Below are 15,616 nucleotides of genomic sequence, written 5' to 3'. Positions count from 1 at the left end.
ATTCTGATTCATTTCCTCTCAGTAAACATCAGCTCTAAAAAAGAAATAACTTCTGCTTATTTGTTTGTGTTAAGGAGCTTAAAATGGTCCGTGGTTTCATAAGATGTGTTTTTTTAGTTGTTTATTTGTACCTGTTTTTGAAAATGAATCTTTTCAGCAAGAATGGGTGTTGTACAGATGTTGCTTAACATGAAGGGCTGATAATTCCTAGAAGGAATCTAGCTTCTATCTTATCAGTGGCGCTGATGGATGTTGGGATCACATGGGAGCAGTTGAGCTAGAGGCTGAAAGGTCATTTGATTAAGTTCTGCTTTCTGCTTTAGTTTGTTTAGGATAAAATAATTAGCTGCATGTTTCACTTAATCAAACTAATCTTCCTGTAAAACAGGAATGTGGACCAAACAAAAAAGTATGTCCATATTCTGTGCAGTACATGCACTCAATCCTCTTGCATGAATTACTGTGCTGGAGTCCATGCCTTGTGAATATCAGCCAAGCTCTTGAATGGACTTTGCTCTACAATCCTCAAGGGTGCAGTTATCACTGTTGCTTGTGCACATTTTTCTACCACATTTTGTCTTCCACTAGACTTCCCATTAATATGCTTGAATACAGCACCCTACACTCACCGGCCACTTTATTAGGTACACCTGTCCAACTGCTCGTTAACGCAAGTTTCTAATCAGCCAATCATATGGGAGCAACTCAATGCATTTAGGCATGTAGACATGGTCAAGACGATCTGCTGCATGGTCAAGACGATCTGCTGCAGTTCAAACTGAGCATCAGAATGGGGAAGAAAGGTGATTTAAGTGACTTTGAACGTGGCATGGTTGTTGGTGCCAGATGGGCTGGTCTGAGTATTTCAGAAACTGCTGATCTACTGGGATTTTCACGCACTACCATCTCTAGGGTTTACAGTGAATGGTCAGAAAAAGAGAAAATATCCAGTGAGCGGCAGTTCTGTGGGCACAAATCTCTTGTAGATACCAGAGGTCAGAGGAGAATGGCCAGACTGGTTCGAGCTGATAGAAAGGCAACAGTAACTGAAATAACCACTCGTTACAACCAAGGCATGCAGAAGAGCATCTCTGAACGCACAACACGTTGAACCTTGAGGTGGATGGGCTATAGCAGCAGAAGACCACAACGGATGCCACTCCTGTTAGCTAAGAACAGGAAACTGAGGCTACAATTTGCACAGGCTCTCCAAAATTGGACAATAAAAGATTGGAAAAACGTTGCCTGGTCTGATGAGTCTCGATTTCTGCTGCGACATTCGGATGGTAGGGTCAGAATTTGGCGTCAACAACATGAAAGCATGGATCCATCCTGCCTTGTATCTACGGTTCAGGCTGGTGGTGGTGGTGTAATGGTGTGGGGGATATTTTCTTGGCACACTTTGGGCCCTTTAGTACCAATTGAGCATCGTGTCAACACCACAGCCTACCTGAGTATTGTTGCTGACCATGTCCATCCCTTTATGACCACAGTGTACCCATCTTCTGATGGTTACTTCCAGCAGGATAACGCACCATGTCATAAAGCATGAATCATCTCAGACTGGTTTCTTGAACATGACAATGAGTTCACTGTACTCAAATGGCCTCCACAGTCACCAGATCTCAATCCAATAGAGCACCTTTGGGACGTGGTGGAGCGGGAGATTCGCATCATGGATGTGCAGCCGACGAATCTGCAGCATCTGCGTGATGCTATCATGTCAATATGGACCAAACTCTCTGAGGAATGTTTCCAGCACCTTGTTGAATCTATGCCATGAAGGATTAAGGCAGTTTTGAAGGCAATAGGGGTCCAACCCGGTACTAGGAAGGTGTACCTAATAAAGGGGCCGGTGAGTGTATAACAGACAGCTTCTTGGGCAATATGTTTTTGTGGCCTACCTTCCTTGTTGAGGATGTTAATGACTGTCTGCTGGACAACTGTCAGTGTTCCCATCATTTTGTAGGACATAACATAACAATAATGTACATTTCTGTTATAATATGTTGATTATGTATACTTTTGTGAATTTCGGTTTTTCATCAGCTCCAAACCCTGATCATTAAAATTAACAGGAATAAGCACTTTAGCAAATCTATTTGTTTCACTTTTTCAACTGAATAATTGAAACAAATGAATTTTCCAGTGGCATTCTAATCATTAAGATACACCTGTGCTTTCTGTTACATCAAAGCAAAAAGCGGAAAGATTTCTTTACTTTCAAAAGACACTTCAAACTAAAGTATAGGCTTGTTCTACACATCTTGGTATGACTTATGTAAGGAGCGATGCTGAAAGATGGGACTGAGCTATGTCCACAACACTGAGCTTTCTTGTGCAAAAGGCTGAGTTATAACAACTAGAAAGAGCCCCACATAATAAAATACCACTTACATAACACTAGTTCTGCTGGATCTGGGGTAAGTATGTGAGAACTGACAATAACAGAGTGTTTTCTCAGGTTCCATCTGTAAAACACCTCCTACACAGCTGGGCTCTTCTGCCCAGGCAGGTTCACAACCATTCACCATATAAAGGATGTGACTAAAACGGTTCACATCTTGATCTAGTAAGGAAATATCCCACAAGTGACAACTACCCTCACAGGATGGATGGCTGTTAGGGTGACTCATGAAATTAATCACCATATTAGTGCAATTTATATATATTTTTTGCTCAATGACATTTTGTAAGCCTGGAGCTTTCAGTTCACAACCACAACGGAAAAAGCTTTAGCTGAAAACTGACAAATTGTCTTTCATTAAATTCACATTGGGCATTTCTTACTTTCAGTTACTTCACTTAATTTTAAATTCTGGAGAATTTGGGAAGGAAAATATTTTGTAAACTTCATGAGCACGGTATCTTTTTCCAATATTTTGATAATGTTGGAATTGCTGGATTCACATTTTCTATAGAATAGTTATATTTCACATGTCAGGAGTTTATAATGATCGCGAAATGTTCCACGAAATGTAACTTTGTTTGAGAAAATTGGACAGAATGAAAGCGGATAAATGTCCCTTGTTAAGTTACAGCAGTTATTTACAACACAGGCGGACGTGAGGACCGGTGCTTGAACAGAAACTGAAACAGAACCCCAGAAACGGCCTGGGTCAACTTTTAGGAATACTTATAGTCTGTACTATATTTGGACTGATTCAGGAGATGGTTTCTATTTCTGTTGAAGGTTTTCTTTCTTCTCTTTCTGTGTGGGAAGAACTTCCTCTTGATGGCTTTTCTGGTAACATTGCTCTAGAAATGTATTTAGCCTGGCCTACTTTTCTGCCTTTTGTAGAACTAATTGCAGAGAAACACCTATTTTATTCAGTTTAATTCAGTTAATAATACAGAGCACAATTCACAATAAATGTCAGCCCAGGGCACATTACAGACAAACCAGTTCAATTTATATACAGAAATGTATAATCAAATCACTTCAATTACATGGACAGATTCAATTAAGTGCATTCAGTCTTAGTTATAAAACAATGCAGTCAAATGCAGTTTTGGCCAATTGATCCGGGGTTCTACCTAAGGGAACCCCAGATTGCATCGAGTCATTAACTTAGCAGCAATCCTTCCTCCTGAACAAGCATGTGGAGATGGTGGAAGGGAACGCCAACTAAACAGCAAGAAACCTCCAGCAGAACCCAGCTCAGTATGAGCTAGGATTTTTTCATCACTGCCTAAATTACAGGGCCTTGCAAAAGTACTCATAGTACTAATCAGCCACAAACGTCAGTTGTATTCGACTGGGATTTTATGTGAAAGACAAACACAGAGTAGTCTATATTTTCCATAAAGTTGATGGAAAAGGATACATGGTTTCAAAACATAAAAAGTCTAAAAGCCTACAATCCATCTGTAATAGAGCCATTTTAACCTTCAACTTTGTAAAACTGCCTTTCACTGGAATTACAGATGCAAGTCTTCATGATTCTACAAGCTCTCCACATCATTCCAGTTCAGTCCAGGTCAGATTGGGTGGAGAGTGACTGAAAACATTTGTAAAGGCAATGTATAGTCCATTCTCTTTAGGCCAGTTTTAGCAGATAAAGAAAATCACTGTTGCCCAACTTTTAAAGTTACATCTCTTTTATTTTTTTTAGCCCAGATCCATCCCTTTGTGCTGTAGGACTGATGAACGAATGCTGCAGGTGGAGCCAGAATGAGTGCCATTCCACTACTGCAGGAGACGCTGATCAAGCGTTCGCAGCAGAAGAAAAGGACATCGCCACTGAACTACAAGGAACGGGTGTTTGTCCTCACCAAGACCAGACTAACGTACTACGAAGGAAAACCACAGGTCACTTTTAATACCTTTTCAAATGTGCCTGCAATATGGTAACAGCTTGTCATCTCAGAGTCAGCTTTTTGGCCCAGTTGGTGCACACAAACAAGGAATCTGACTTCAGTTCCACTTTGTCCTCAGTTTAGACATTTTAGATATAAATATATACATTGGTGAGAAATAAAAATGTTTTTGTAAATAAATACATGTGTGTGTATATATATATATATATATTTATATATATATATATATATGTGTATATATGTATATATACATATATATATATATATATATATATATATATATATATACACACACACACACACACACACGAGTCCCGGACCCAGCAACCTTTGCCGAATGTCTTCTCCTCTCTTTGCCCCTCCTTCCTGTCTACCTACTATCAAAATAAAGGCCTCTAGTGCCAAAAAAAAAAAGAAAAGTTCCTCTTGCTGGCAACAGAGGCTCCATCAACACATTGAACCTTATAGATTAAGAATAGGACGTCATCGAAGGTCATGTACATGTAAAAGTAGACAGACAAATATTTTAGTAGTGTAATTCATCAATATATCAGTTGAAACATGCAAAAAGCAGCTCAGCAATTACAAGAAGGGTTTGATTGTTGTCATGTCATTAAAGACTTTCCCATTGTTTATTAAGAAGGGTATAATTCATTTTTGACATAATTCATAATTAATTTTTGATATAAAGTTAAACTGCTGCTATTGTTAAAAAAATACTACATATTATTGATTGCTTGTTTGTTCCGAAAGACGTCATTTGGCATTTTATTACAAAGTCGATCTGAGTTGATTAAATTGTTGTTTCTCACTTCTGCCAAAAAAGTTAAAGAAGGAATTTAGTATCAAAGGTTAGCATCACAATTCTAACCATAATTTACTATTTAAAATATTATATTATAATATTATCATAGATAATAGCTTAAATTACAGGTGAGTCAAAGTTATTCATACCTCTGGTAGATTAAAATAAAATATTATTTACATATATAATATAATAATGTAATTATTATTTTATAATTAATTATATTTAATGAATTTTATTATTTTATATAATTATATTTTATGTAATTTATTTTGCTAGGGGTATGAATACTTTTGGAGTTAACTATTTGTGCAGTCAATTTTTGTTTACACAAATATATCTATGAGTATAACATTTAGTGGGCTCTAGATGGACAAACTTTATCAGTTTATTATTTTACTTAGTGCCTCTACACGTGGCCCGTTCTGCGGTGGCCGGGCTCTGGCACTCGGTGGTTTGGTCTGGCCTCCCTGGCGGCCCCGCGCCGTTCCGGACCCTTTGTGGGGTGCCTTGAGACGACATTGTTGTAAATAAGCGCTATATAAATAAATAAACTGAAACTGAAACTATCTGTGTAGTTATGCTGCTATAGGCTTAGGCTGCTGGAGGACATAATGACCACTTTCACCCTCTTCGCTACATTCTTATACTACTCTCCAATTTTGCATTATTTGCTGTTATTTCAACCTTTAACCTTGTTCTCTCTCTTTTCTCTTCCTAGAAGCTACACCTGGCCTGGCTCTGTGTCTGCCTGGGACACCTTTCTGGAGAGGGGCATCGTCCAAGCTTCTGCTGGCAACAACTTAATGCTCACCCTCTACCAATGATCCACATAGCCCTGTCTTTCAGTGTTTAACCCTTTCTCTCTCCTAGATATAGCTACTGACTGAGCTTCTACTGTAACTAACTCTATGTGCTCTCTTTCAGACTCTAACCTTGAAAACTGGCTCAGAGTTGATCTGTTCTTTCTTTCTAGGTGAAACAACTAAAGGAGCTACATCCATTAACATTTACTTTTCCTTCCCATAGAAAGGACTCCTGGATCAGTGCTTCTTTGTTCTCTTTGTGTCTCTGCTCTGTTCTCTCAAACCCCCAGTCGGTCGTGGCAGATGGCTGCTCACACTGAGCCTGGTTCTGCTGGAGCTTTCTCACTGTTAAAAGGGAGTTTTTCCTCTCCACTGTCGCTACATGCATGCTCAGTATGAGGGATTGCTGCAAAGTCACTGACTGGATGCAATCTGCTGGGTTTCCTTAGACAGAAAAACTTTTTATCCAATTTGAATAAATAACTGAATCTGACTGCACTGTTCAATGATTAGGATTAATTGGAATGTATGAACCTGACTGTTGTGAAGTGCCTTGAGACGACATGTGTTGTGAATTGGTGCTATAACAATAAACTGAAGAAATAATTGTGATATTTTCATGTACATGGCCAGTTGAAACGATGGTTAGGTTCTGAATGCTCATTTAGTACTTTATAGTTAGTTTACAGTTCATGTACAGTCTGGTTTGAGAGAAATCCTGTTTTACACCCACACGTCTCTACAGTCTGATAACCAAATCAAAAACTGTGCTAGAGGAACTGACAGTTGTTTTAAGGTATCATGTAGAAAAAAAAACTGTGAAACAGGCATTTGCTTCTTACTCATAGATAAGCTCCAGATCATAAACCAGAGCGGCTGTAAAACGAAAGTTCTAGTGTGGAAAAAAAAGCTGTTTCTGACGCACTTTTTCCATCAACAGAAGAAGTTCAAGAGGGGCTCTGTTGAGCTGAGCCGCATCAAATGTGTGGAGTTCGTGAGGAATGGATGTGACATTATCCCCTGCCAGAACAAATACGCCTTTCAGGTATAAAAAATAAACATAAACCTTATATTGTACTCAGTCACGTTTGGTTGAAACTGCTGGTTAACACCTTAAAGAAGGTTTAAACAAAGGCCTCATGCATCTGCGTTCAGATATACATCTGTGAATGTGCACCGGCTGCTGGCAGTGCACCTGTTTTAAAGTACAGATCTCTTTACAAAGAACAGAAGAGAGGAACTAAACTACATTCACTCCCACGCATTTCTTATGTAGTGACAACTGACAATAAAATATTCTTTTTCCATCCTTTACAGCTTTGTCACGTTGTTAGTGATTTATTGCCAGCTAACCTTAAACATGCTGAACTGTTTTAACTGGATTTTTAAAACTATTTTAACAGTTTTTTGCTAGCTGTTTGTTGCCGTGTCGTCTTGTCCAGCATTTTAAACTTGTTGCTGATTCAAAGTAATTTCCATTTTATTGGTAATTTTCAACTCTTTTGAAAACAGCCCTGCACTTCATATAAAAATGACCTTTAATTTGGTTTCAGAAGCCTGTGCAACACATTAGAAAGCTTACATTTGCCACACTATTTTTACCAGCCAAATCATCATAAATGTTTTTCTTTGTTTTTCTTTAGGTTGTGTACGATACCAACACCCTGTATATTTTTGCTCCGAGTCAGAGAAGCAGAACTCTGTGGGTCCTGATGCTCAAACATGGTGGGTCTCTGCTGGGGTTTGGTGAATAAAGAGAGCACATGGAAGTGAAAGTGTAACAGATGAGTCATATGAAAAACCAAGAAGTCTCCAGGGTTATTACATGGTACAAACAGTTGTCATCCCGACCTCACCCCAGTGTTTCTGTGTCCGAAAACCACAAATCCAGGAACATTGTGAGGCCTGATGCCAGGGAGCAAGGTTCCTGCATCACCTGGAAAGTTCTGGAAGTTGATTTAAGTATTTTCCAGGTTCAGAAAAGTCTGGAAAAAGAAGAGTCTACTGCAGTAGTCCTCACATGAAATATAATATCTAAACAAATAATACACCCAAGCTTCCTCTGCGATTGTGATTTTGCACATATGGATATTGAGATGTTGATCCACCAATGTTTATGTGCCTCCTCCTTTCACTCTGGTTTTTGTAGGTTCCATATTAACGGGCTTGACCATCATAGAAACATTTGCCATAATGTTTCTTTTTTGTATTTATGCTAAATGTGGCCAAGAAAGGACTCATAACTTCTGAAAGAGGGAAAGGATCTGCAGGCACCTTAGAGCTGCAACTGTTTCTGCCGTCATTATAGGAGGGGTTAAAGGGCAATTTCTAAACAATTACAAGTACATCATAAAAGAATATGGCAGCACATCTTAAGTTTGCAAAGCTGCGTCTAAATGAACCACAAGAAATCTGGAACATTGTCCTCTGGACACATCAGGCTAAAGTCAACTGCCAGGCTGCTGTTGTAAATCAGTAATTGTTCCTAATCTCTGCTGCTTGGTTAAATATAAGTGAACAAGTCGAGATGTTTGTCCTTAATGCACAGCATCATGTTGGGAAAAAAAACCAAATATAGCATTTTAGGACAAGCACAGTAGTAGAGGGGTAATGGTTTGGGGTGGTTTAGCACCTCCTGGACCTTTTGCTGCCCAACAGCAAAGGTTGGCCTGAACTGGGTCAGAAACAGGAAGATGAACACACCAGATAATCTACAACAGAATGGCTGAAAAAGAGTCAAAGTGTTGCAACGGCCTAGTCAAGTCTAGATCTTAACCTAATGCATTTTCTTAATCTTATTGTTTTTACCTCGCTTTAGACCGGATAAGGACCAGATGATGTTTCTTTAATGAAGTCCTGATAAGCAGAACTTTGGAGCAGAGAGCGGATGTTCTTATGTTTTACTCTCAAGCTCTCGATCTGAACTGCAAACAAATTTTCACACGTTGAACCACACATGGGAGGCTGGTTTTCTCTCGACAGCCCCCTCTGTTTCCACTGCTCTGTGCAACTTTGTTTCTTCTCTACTCAAAGACCAAACTTGGCAGGAAATCGACCCTCAATCTGCAGACTGATCTGGATTGATTTTAAACAAAGATCCGCTGCAAGTGGTCAGCTTATCAGTTTCTGGATCAAAAGCTAAGAATGAAAATCATTTTTGTTAAATCATTAAAATGCGTGATTTAAAAAGGCTGACATCAGCTGAGCATCTGCACAAACTTATTGTTTTTGGCGAGACTTAATACAGAGATTTGTTTCTTATGAATTTAACGTGAAAATACTGAATTATCCTCTAATTGCTCTAAAGATTCAGCACATTCAAGCAGGGAAAAATGATTCTTCCTTAAAGAGCTAGTGAGGAAACTATATAATAGTGCTTTTATGTTGATTTATTTATTTTTTTTCTCTTTGTGCATCCAGAGATCCAACACAATGCAGGAGTTCTGATGAAGTTCCACCCCCAGTTCTGGCTTGAGGGGCTGTGGCTCTGCTGTCGCCAGACAGAGAAACAGGCGATAGGCTGCGAGGAGTACAATCTGTTTGGAGACGGTAAGACACACCTACATGTTCACTGGGCTGAGACTGACAGTCAGTGCTCTCTGTCCTACATCATGCAGCACTATCAGCTAGAATATGATTGAAAAGTCAAATTAAGTTATGCAGTAATGAAATTCAAAGAGTGAAATGTGTCTACGTAGATTCTTTAAGCATGGAGGAATGCATTTCATGTTCTTATTTCTGTTCATTTTGTTGATGATGAAAATTAATGAAGATGAAACGGAAAATGTTGCAGTTTTTAACTTCACCCACTGTTTCTGTTCCTCCTTTCTAGTCTCCAGAAAACCTTTGCCCCCGATTCCTGGAGCGGAGAATAATGTGAGTATTCAGCAGCAAACCAACTCAGCCAAGCACATCAGAGACGCTGAGACAAATACTCTGTCCCCCCTCCTGCAGCGCCGGCCTCGGCCTCCTCCCGTCCCACAGGGTGCCGAGGACGCCGAGGACGTGGACGAGGACGACGACGTAGACGACGACGAGGAGGAAGAGGAGGAGGAAGAGGAAGTGGTGGTGGCCCTGTACGACTTCCCGGGATTGGAGTCCCACGACCTGAAACTGGTCAGAGGATGCGAGTACGTTATTCTGGAGAAGTGTGATGCCAACTGGTACAAGGCCCGCAACCAGTACGGGTCAGTATTCAGACACTGGAGACACTTTTATTTTATGGTTTTTGATTCAGACAAAATGTTTTAATTCTAAAACACTCAGATTGTCTTAGAAATCCTGAACATGTTTGATACATCCATGGAAAAACTAAGTACACCCCATGATTCAACAGCAATAACTTTTATTACTTGATTTCTCATCAGCATCTGATGGCGTTCTGGTGGAATTCTGGTCCACTTTGCTTCAAATTGTTGCTTCAGTTCTTGTCATTTTGCAAACATGACAAACACACTACCAGGTGTTTGTACTGATCTGCTGTCCTTGTGTTTCTCCAGACATGCTGCTCTGCATTATTAACTGTTAGGTATTATTTAGTCAACTCAGAGGTAAGAACGATACAGTCAGAGTTACTTGCAGCAAGGGTAGCCCACTTTGCAGTGAAACTACAAAGTTTTGACACCCTATCTCTTTATTTATATACACAGTTCAACAGACAGTTCAGACAGGGTGTGTGTGAGACGGAAAGGAGGCTGGTTCACACAGAGACAATGATCTCACACACACAGGGAGGAAGGCATAGTGCAGGTGCCTTGCAACACAAAGTTTTTACATGAGTGATAACAAGTTTTTGCACCCATCCAACAGTCCCTCCTTTTATCACAAGTAAAAACATTTAATATAAAAACGAGTAAGAAAAATACTTTGTATGAGCGAAAACCCACGGACGGTAAACAGATTATATTTTGTGGGAAATACTCATACGGCCCCGCCGCCCTCGGCGACCATTAAAAGTTAAATGTTGATTAATACTTGAAATCATAAAAATAAAAGAATAATACTTGAAATCATAAAAATAAAAGAATTAAAAAATCTGCCCTGTTTATGTCATCATTGTACTTTTTCTCATTTCACTTAAGCAACAACTTCTTCCGATTTTCTGCTGTAAGGTTATTTTATGAAATACAATGTATGAGTACACTCAGGCTTTGATGTGATTTATTTACAACATGTCATCATAATCGTCCCCTTCATTTTCGTGCATTTCTACCTGGTTCAGTGTTGCATATGCCACCATGAACAATACCAGAAATTCTGTAGGAATGGATGTGCGTCATGTTCTTCCGTCAGTGTTCTGAGATGGGTCCCGTCTGATGTCCATCTCTTCTGGTTCGGTATCACCTCCTGTGGATCCTGCTTTAGATAGAGAAAGAGTCCTGCTACCAGAATTAAGCTCAGGCTTATCAGTCCTGTCCACAAGTTACAGAGAGCCATTTTATAATTGGGCGCAGATCAGCTGTTTTCTTCACCGGTTTGAGACGCTGGGCCATCTTTGAACCCGGACTTCCTCTGCTACCCCGTCGGTTGATCTGGCTCCTGTAATGGCAAAACTGGCTTACAGTGGCTTTTATGGATCCAGGAAGGCCTCTCTGCTATTTTCAGAGCTGTGGGCGTTGTCAGGAGTATTTGAAACGGCCCTTTCCACCAAGGAGTGCTCCAATCCTTCCGGTGGAGTGTCTTAATCAGGACCAGGTCTCCAGGCCTCATTCTGTGGGATAGGAGCAGAGATTATCGGCAGACCACTGGACATTTGTTCTTCTTTTGTCTGCAACATTTTATTCATCCACTCAGCTAATGAAGGTTCCTGTTGTGCTTTCTCTATTTCATTCATGTCAGAGGGCAGAGAAAACGGTCTGCCATGTACTATTTCTTTGAGAATACAAATTCACATCAGCAACTTGGTGTCACGTGATCTCAGACTCAGAACACAGTGGGTGGAGTTATACAATGATGTACAGTAGGTGGCAAATGGAGTAAGACCAGTTTGATTTGGAGTTATTCTCATCCATAATTTAACCAGGGATAGGCATTCGGGCCATGGCCTCCCTGTTTCTTCCATTGTTTTCCTTAATCTTTAACTGAAACCCTAATGCATTAGAACTTAGTTCTATTAATTTATTTACAAGATGAGTTCCATTATCTGACCTTATAATCTGTGGGATACCATATGTGGGGAAGAAATGTGTCACTAGGTTCATCTATTACAACTAGGCAATATTTCTTCCCCAGTGTTTGCAACAAATTATGCATGATCTGCAAAAATGATTTGCATAGTCAGAAAAATTTATAGTGTAGCATTAATGCTTTACCAGATGTGACATATTCCCCCCTTGACACGTGGGTCTTCCCAATGTGTCACTGTAGCTGCTGTGTTGTATAAATGTTTTGGGAGGATTGGTTTATCTTCTATCTGATAGATGTCATCTTTTTTCTGTGCTCCTCTCTTTAGCCAGGCCTTTATTTCTGTCTTGGGTGCTGACTGTTGGGCGTCTTTCAGCACGTCTGTGTCTATAAATAGCAGATCTGACATTTTCTCTTTAATAGGTTGAAATGAGTTAGTTCTGTCCCTGATGATGTTTTAAAACCTCTATTTTGCCAAATCTTAGCATGGTGATGTACTGATCTGAAAACGTATTGGCTGTCTGTGTATATAGTAAGTATTTGTCCCTCATGTAATTCACATGCTCTTACTACAGCATATAATTCTGCTGTTTGGGCTGAGCATGTATTGGGTAGAGATTTAGCTTCTATTATCCTATCGATGGTTGTTATTGCATAACCAACTCTATTCTTTCCATATTCATCTTTAGATGCTGAGCCATCTACAAACACAACACATGAATCTGGTATAAGGGTTTGAGAAATGTCTTGTCTGGGTTTGGTGTCTTCTTCAACTTTTGCTTTATAAGAATGTGGTTTTCCATCTTCTGCAGTAGGTATTAGAGTACTTGGATTTAAAGGGCACATCTTTTTAGAGTTATGTTTGGCTGTGATAATAATAGCGATGTCAGTGTGATATGCCTTGCATGTAGCGTCAGGTGCTTCTCTTAATATTCCTGACTTCAACATATCTTGTATTACTGGCTTAGTACCTTCTTCAGCTTCTGGCTTTAAGGGGTATTGACGGACTAATGGCCTTTTTTCAGATATTAGTTTAACCTTGTATGGTGGGAACCCCTTTATAAGTCCTACATCAGTTGATGATTGGGACCACAGTTCAGGTGGGACAGCAGCTAGGGCAGGATGCATGTTGCTCTCTTTGCTCTCAGCTAAGCCCTGTATTTGTCCCTCTGCCTCATCTAAATGTATCCTTGGATGGACTTTGACTATCCACGCCAGAATGAGCTTCCAGATTCCTGTATTAGGATCCACTTTTGACAGTGTCAGTGCTGTTCCTGCAGAGGTTTAAAGCCTCTGTTTTTCCAAATTCTTATTATTCTTTTTTATTATATTTTATAAAGTAAGTCCTTATTACATTTAAAAATGAGATCAATATTTTTGGTAGTTGCTATTATTATAAATAATGCTTGGTTTAGTTCTTATTAAAAATAAAAAATAAAAACTCACTCACTGATGAACACAAAAAAATGAAGGGCATATTATATCTTATAATCTTAGTTTATCTTACCCAGTTTTATAGATACAACATACAGTTTCAGTCAGCTTTGTATTTAGTTCAAGTAACTAAAGTTTGTTTCAATTAACTAAAGTTTTATCTATTTCAGTCCAGTTCAGTAATTCTGTTAAGGTTAATTTCATCTTATGTTAAGTTTGAGTCTAATTCAATCATTTTGAACCTGACTGGAAAACGTCTAAACATCTGTTAAAATCTTTTTGTTTTACCATAGACAACTGACCTAATATTATTATGGTAATGTTGAGGACTCTAATTTTTACATAACATGAAACAGACATTTATTTCACAAAAACAGAAAGTCAAACACAGACATTTGGCCACATGAAAGTTTAAATAACCTGTTTGTAAAAGAATTAGGAAAAATTGAAGACAGATCTATGAACTTTCCTATGGTTATCAGTATTTTTAATAGAGGTAGAACCTTTGCCATCTTTATATGATTTTTCGGAAAAGATTCTGGAAACCTTATTAAGATATAAATTTGGCAAAGATCATCAGAACATCAGACCTTTATTAGCGCTTTTAAGGTCCCTCAAAGATGCATTACAATGAAATCAGTCATTCCCATTCACACACATTCACACACTACTTACTTATTTTTCTGTCAGAGTAATTTTTATTTGCAAAAATTTGAACATAATTTGACTTCTATTATTCTTAAAATGCACATTGTTTCCTCATAACCCCTTTTGTTTCCACAAGGTCTGTTTTGAACGCTTCAATTTTTTTTTTTTTATTCACCAAGAATCAATAAGGTGGTCTTAGTGGGTCCACCTTAAAGGTGTTATCTGTTGGGTGTCATGTTATCATTGTCAGGTCAGTGAGGTTCATAAGTCAGTCAGAACCTTGGTCATTTGGTCTGTGCTCATAATGTTTCATAGATCCAGTCTATGATTAATCAGCAAAACGTCCACCTATAGGAGAAAAACTGATTGTTAATGAATGAGCTGCATTTCCTAGGAACACTGTCTTCCTTCTGGATGAGCATCACCTGTTGAAAAACTTTCATCATTGTTTGTTTCACATATTCAATCAGATCTTTATATTATACCAGTAGGTGAAGTTGTTAGTATCTCATGTAGACTGACATATACTGTTGCATTTGGAGAAGATCTCAGATTAAATAAATTTAGTTAGAGCTTCAATCCAAGTTCATTTTGTGTCTGCAGACTTTAGCCAATTTTTCTTTTCTTTCTTTTTTTTTTTATACATAAAGAGCAAGATTCAAAACATTTTCAAAAGGCAGATTGTGGCAGAATGTAGACAAAACTGCTTATTGATTGACAAAATAACATTCAAGCACACAATCACCATATTAAAAGGCTCTACTTCTAGAGAATCACTAAACTTCTGGGGTCCGGTTTTGGCCCGCGGACCTTGAGTTTGACACATGCAGGGTAGAGTTACAATTTTTTCAGACCTTTCAGCAGAGACAGGCTTCTGCTGTTTGCAGAAGTTTTATCTTTGTTTTCAGGCAGCTGCATCTCTTTATCAAGGTCGTTTCACAGAGCTGAAATTTAACTTCTCTCAAAGAGGAAAAATCAAGAATGCACAAAATCTGAGCCAAATATGGAATTATTTCCCTGTAAAATGAATCTTTTGCATTTTATCATGATATTGTTGGTAGTATAACACCATAGAATGATTTTTAAAGCACCTGTTTCTCACTAATGCTTGCCTACAAAATCTTTTACTCTCAGATTACTTCTTTAACAACTCTAGTCATTGTTCACTGGGTTGTCCAGTTGGACAGTTTCCATGTTGTCCACATTGTCACCTCCTCTTTTAACTTCCTTTACCACGTCCTCTAAAACCACCTCTTAGTCTTTATAATTTGGGGCTACCTTGGTATTCTAAACTGGGATGGGTGGCGGTCCGCCCCCCTTTATTTGTTTTCAGTTAAGCTGAAAGTTTTTTCTCTGTGCTTTTCTTAAAGCATCAGTATTATGGCTATGTCAGTTAAAAGCTGCTCTTATTGTTGTTCTTTTAATTAAACTTTTTGTTTTAATCTGTTTATCAACTGTGTGCACTCAGGGACTGAAAAGT

At 38.8% G+C, this 15,616-nt stretch overlaps 1 protein-coding gene across 5 annotated transcripts in view; it reads left to right on the top strand.

Annotated features, from left to right (window-relative positions):
• tec (tec protein tyrosine kinase) overlaps nt 1-15,616 on the top strand; it is a 40,364-nt gene that overhangs the window by 9,594 nt on the left and 15,154 nt on the right. For 2 of the 5 annotated variants that reach the window (XM_047386195.1, XM_047386197.1), the window contains exons 2-8: nt 3,928-3,980; nt 4,116-4,312; nt 6,872-6,976; nt 7,575-7,656; nt 9,352-9,480; nt 9,764-9,807; nt 9,886-10,118. In XM_047386195.1, the coding sequence (XP_047242151.1) occupies nt 4,175-4,312; nt 6,872-6,976; nt 7,575-7,656; nt 9,352-9,480; nt 9,764-9,807; nt 9,886-10,118 (731 nt within the window). In that variant the 5' untranslated portion in view covers nt 3,928-3,980; nt 4,116-4,174. Of the gene's footprint in view, nt 1-3,927; nt 4,020-4,115; nt 4,313-6,871; nt 6,977-7,574; nt 7,657-9,351; nt 9,481-9,763; nt 9,808-9,885; nt 10,119-15,616 lie in introns of all 5 variants that reach the window. The other 3 variants (XM_047386196.1, XM_047386199.1, XM_047386198.1) reach the window with 2 other exon arrangements.

This window comes from Girardinichthys multiradiatus, chromosome 14 (assembly GCF_021462225.1).
Source record: "Girardinichthys multiradiatus isolate DD_20200921_A chromosome 14, DD_fGirMul_XY1, whole genome shotgun sequence".
NCBI classification, from domain to species: Eukaryota; Metazoa; Chordata; class Actinopteri; order Cyprinodontiformes; family Goodeidae; genus Girardinichthys; species Girardinichthys multiradiatus.
Note: the sequence above shows the minus strand (reverse complement) of the source record. Positions and strands in the feature narration are given on the sequence as shown.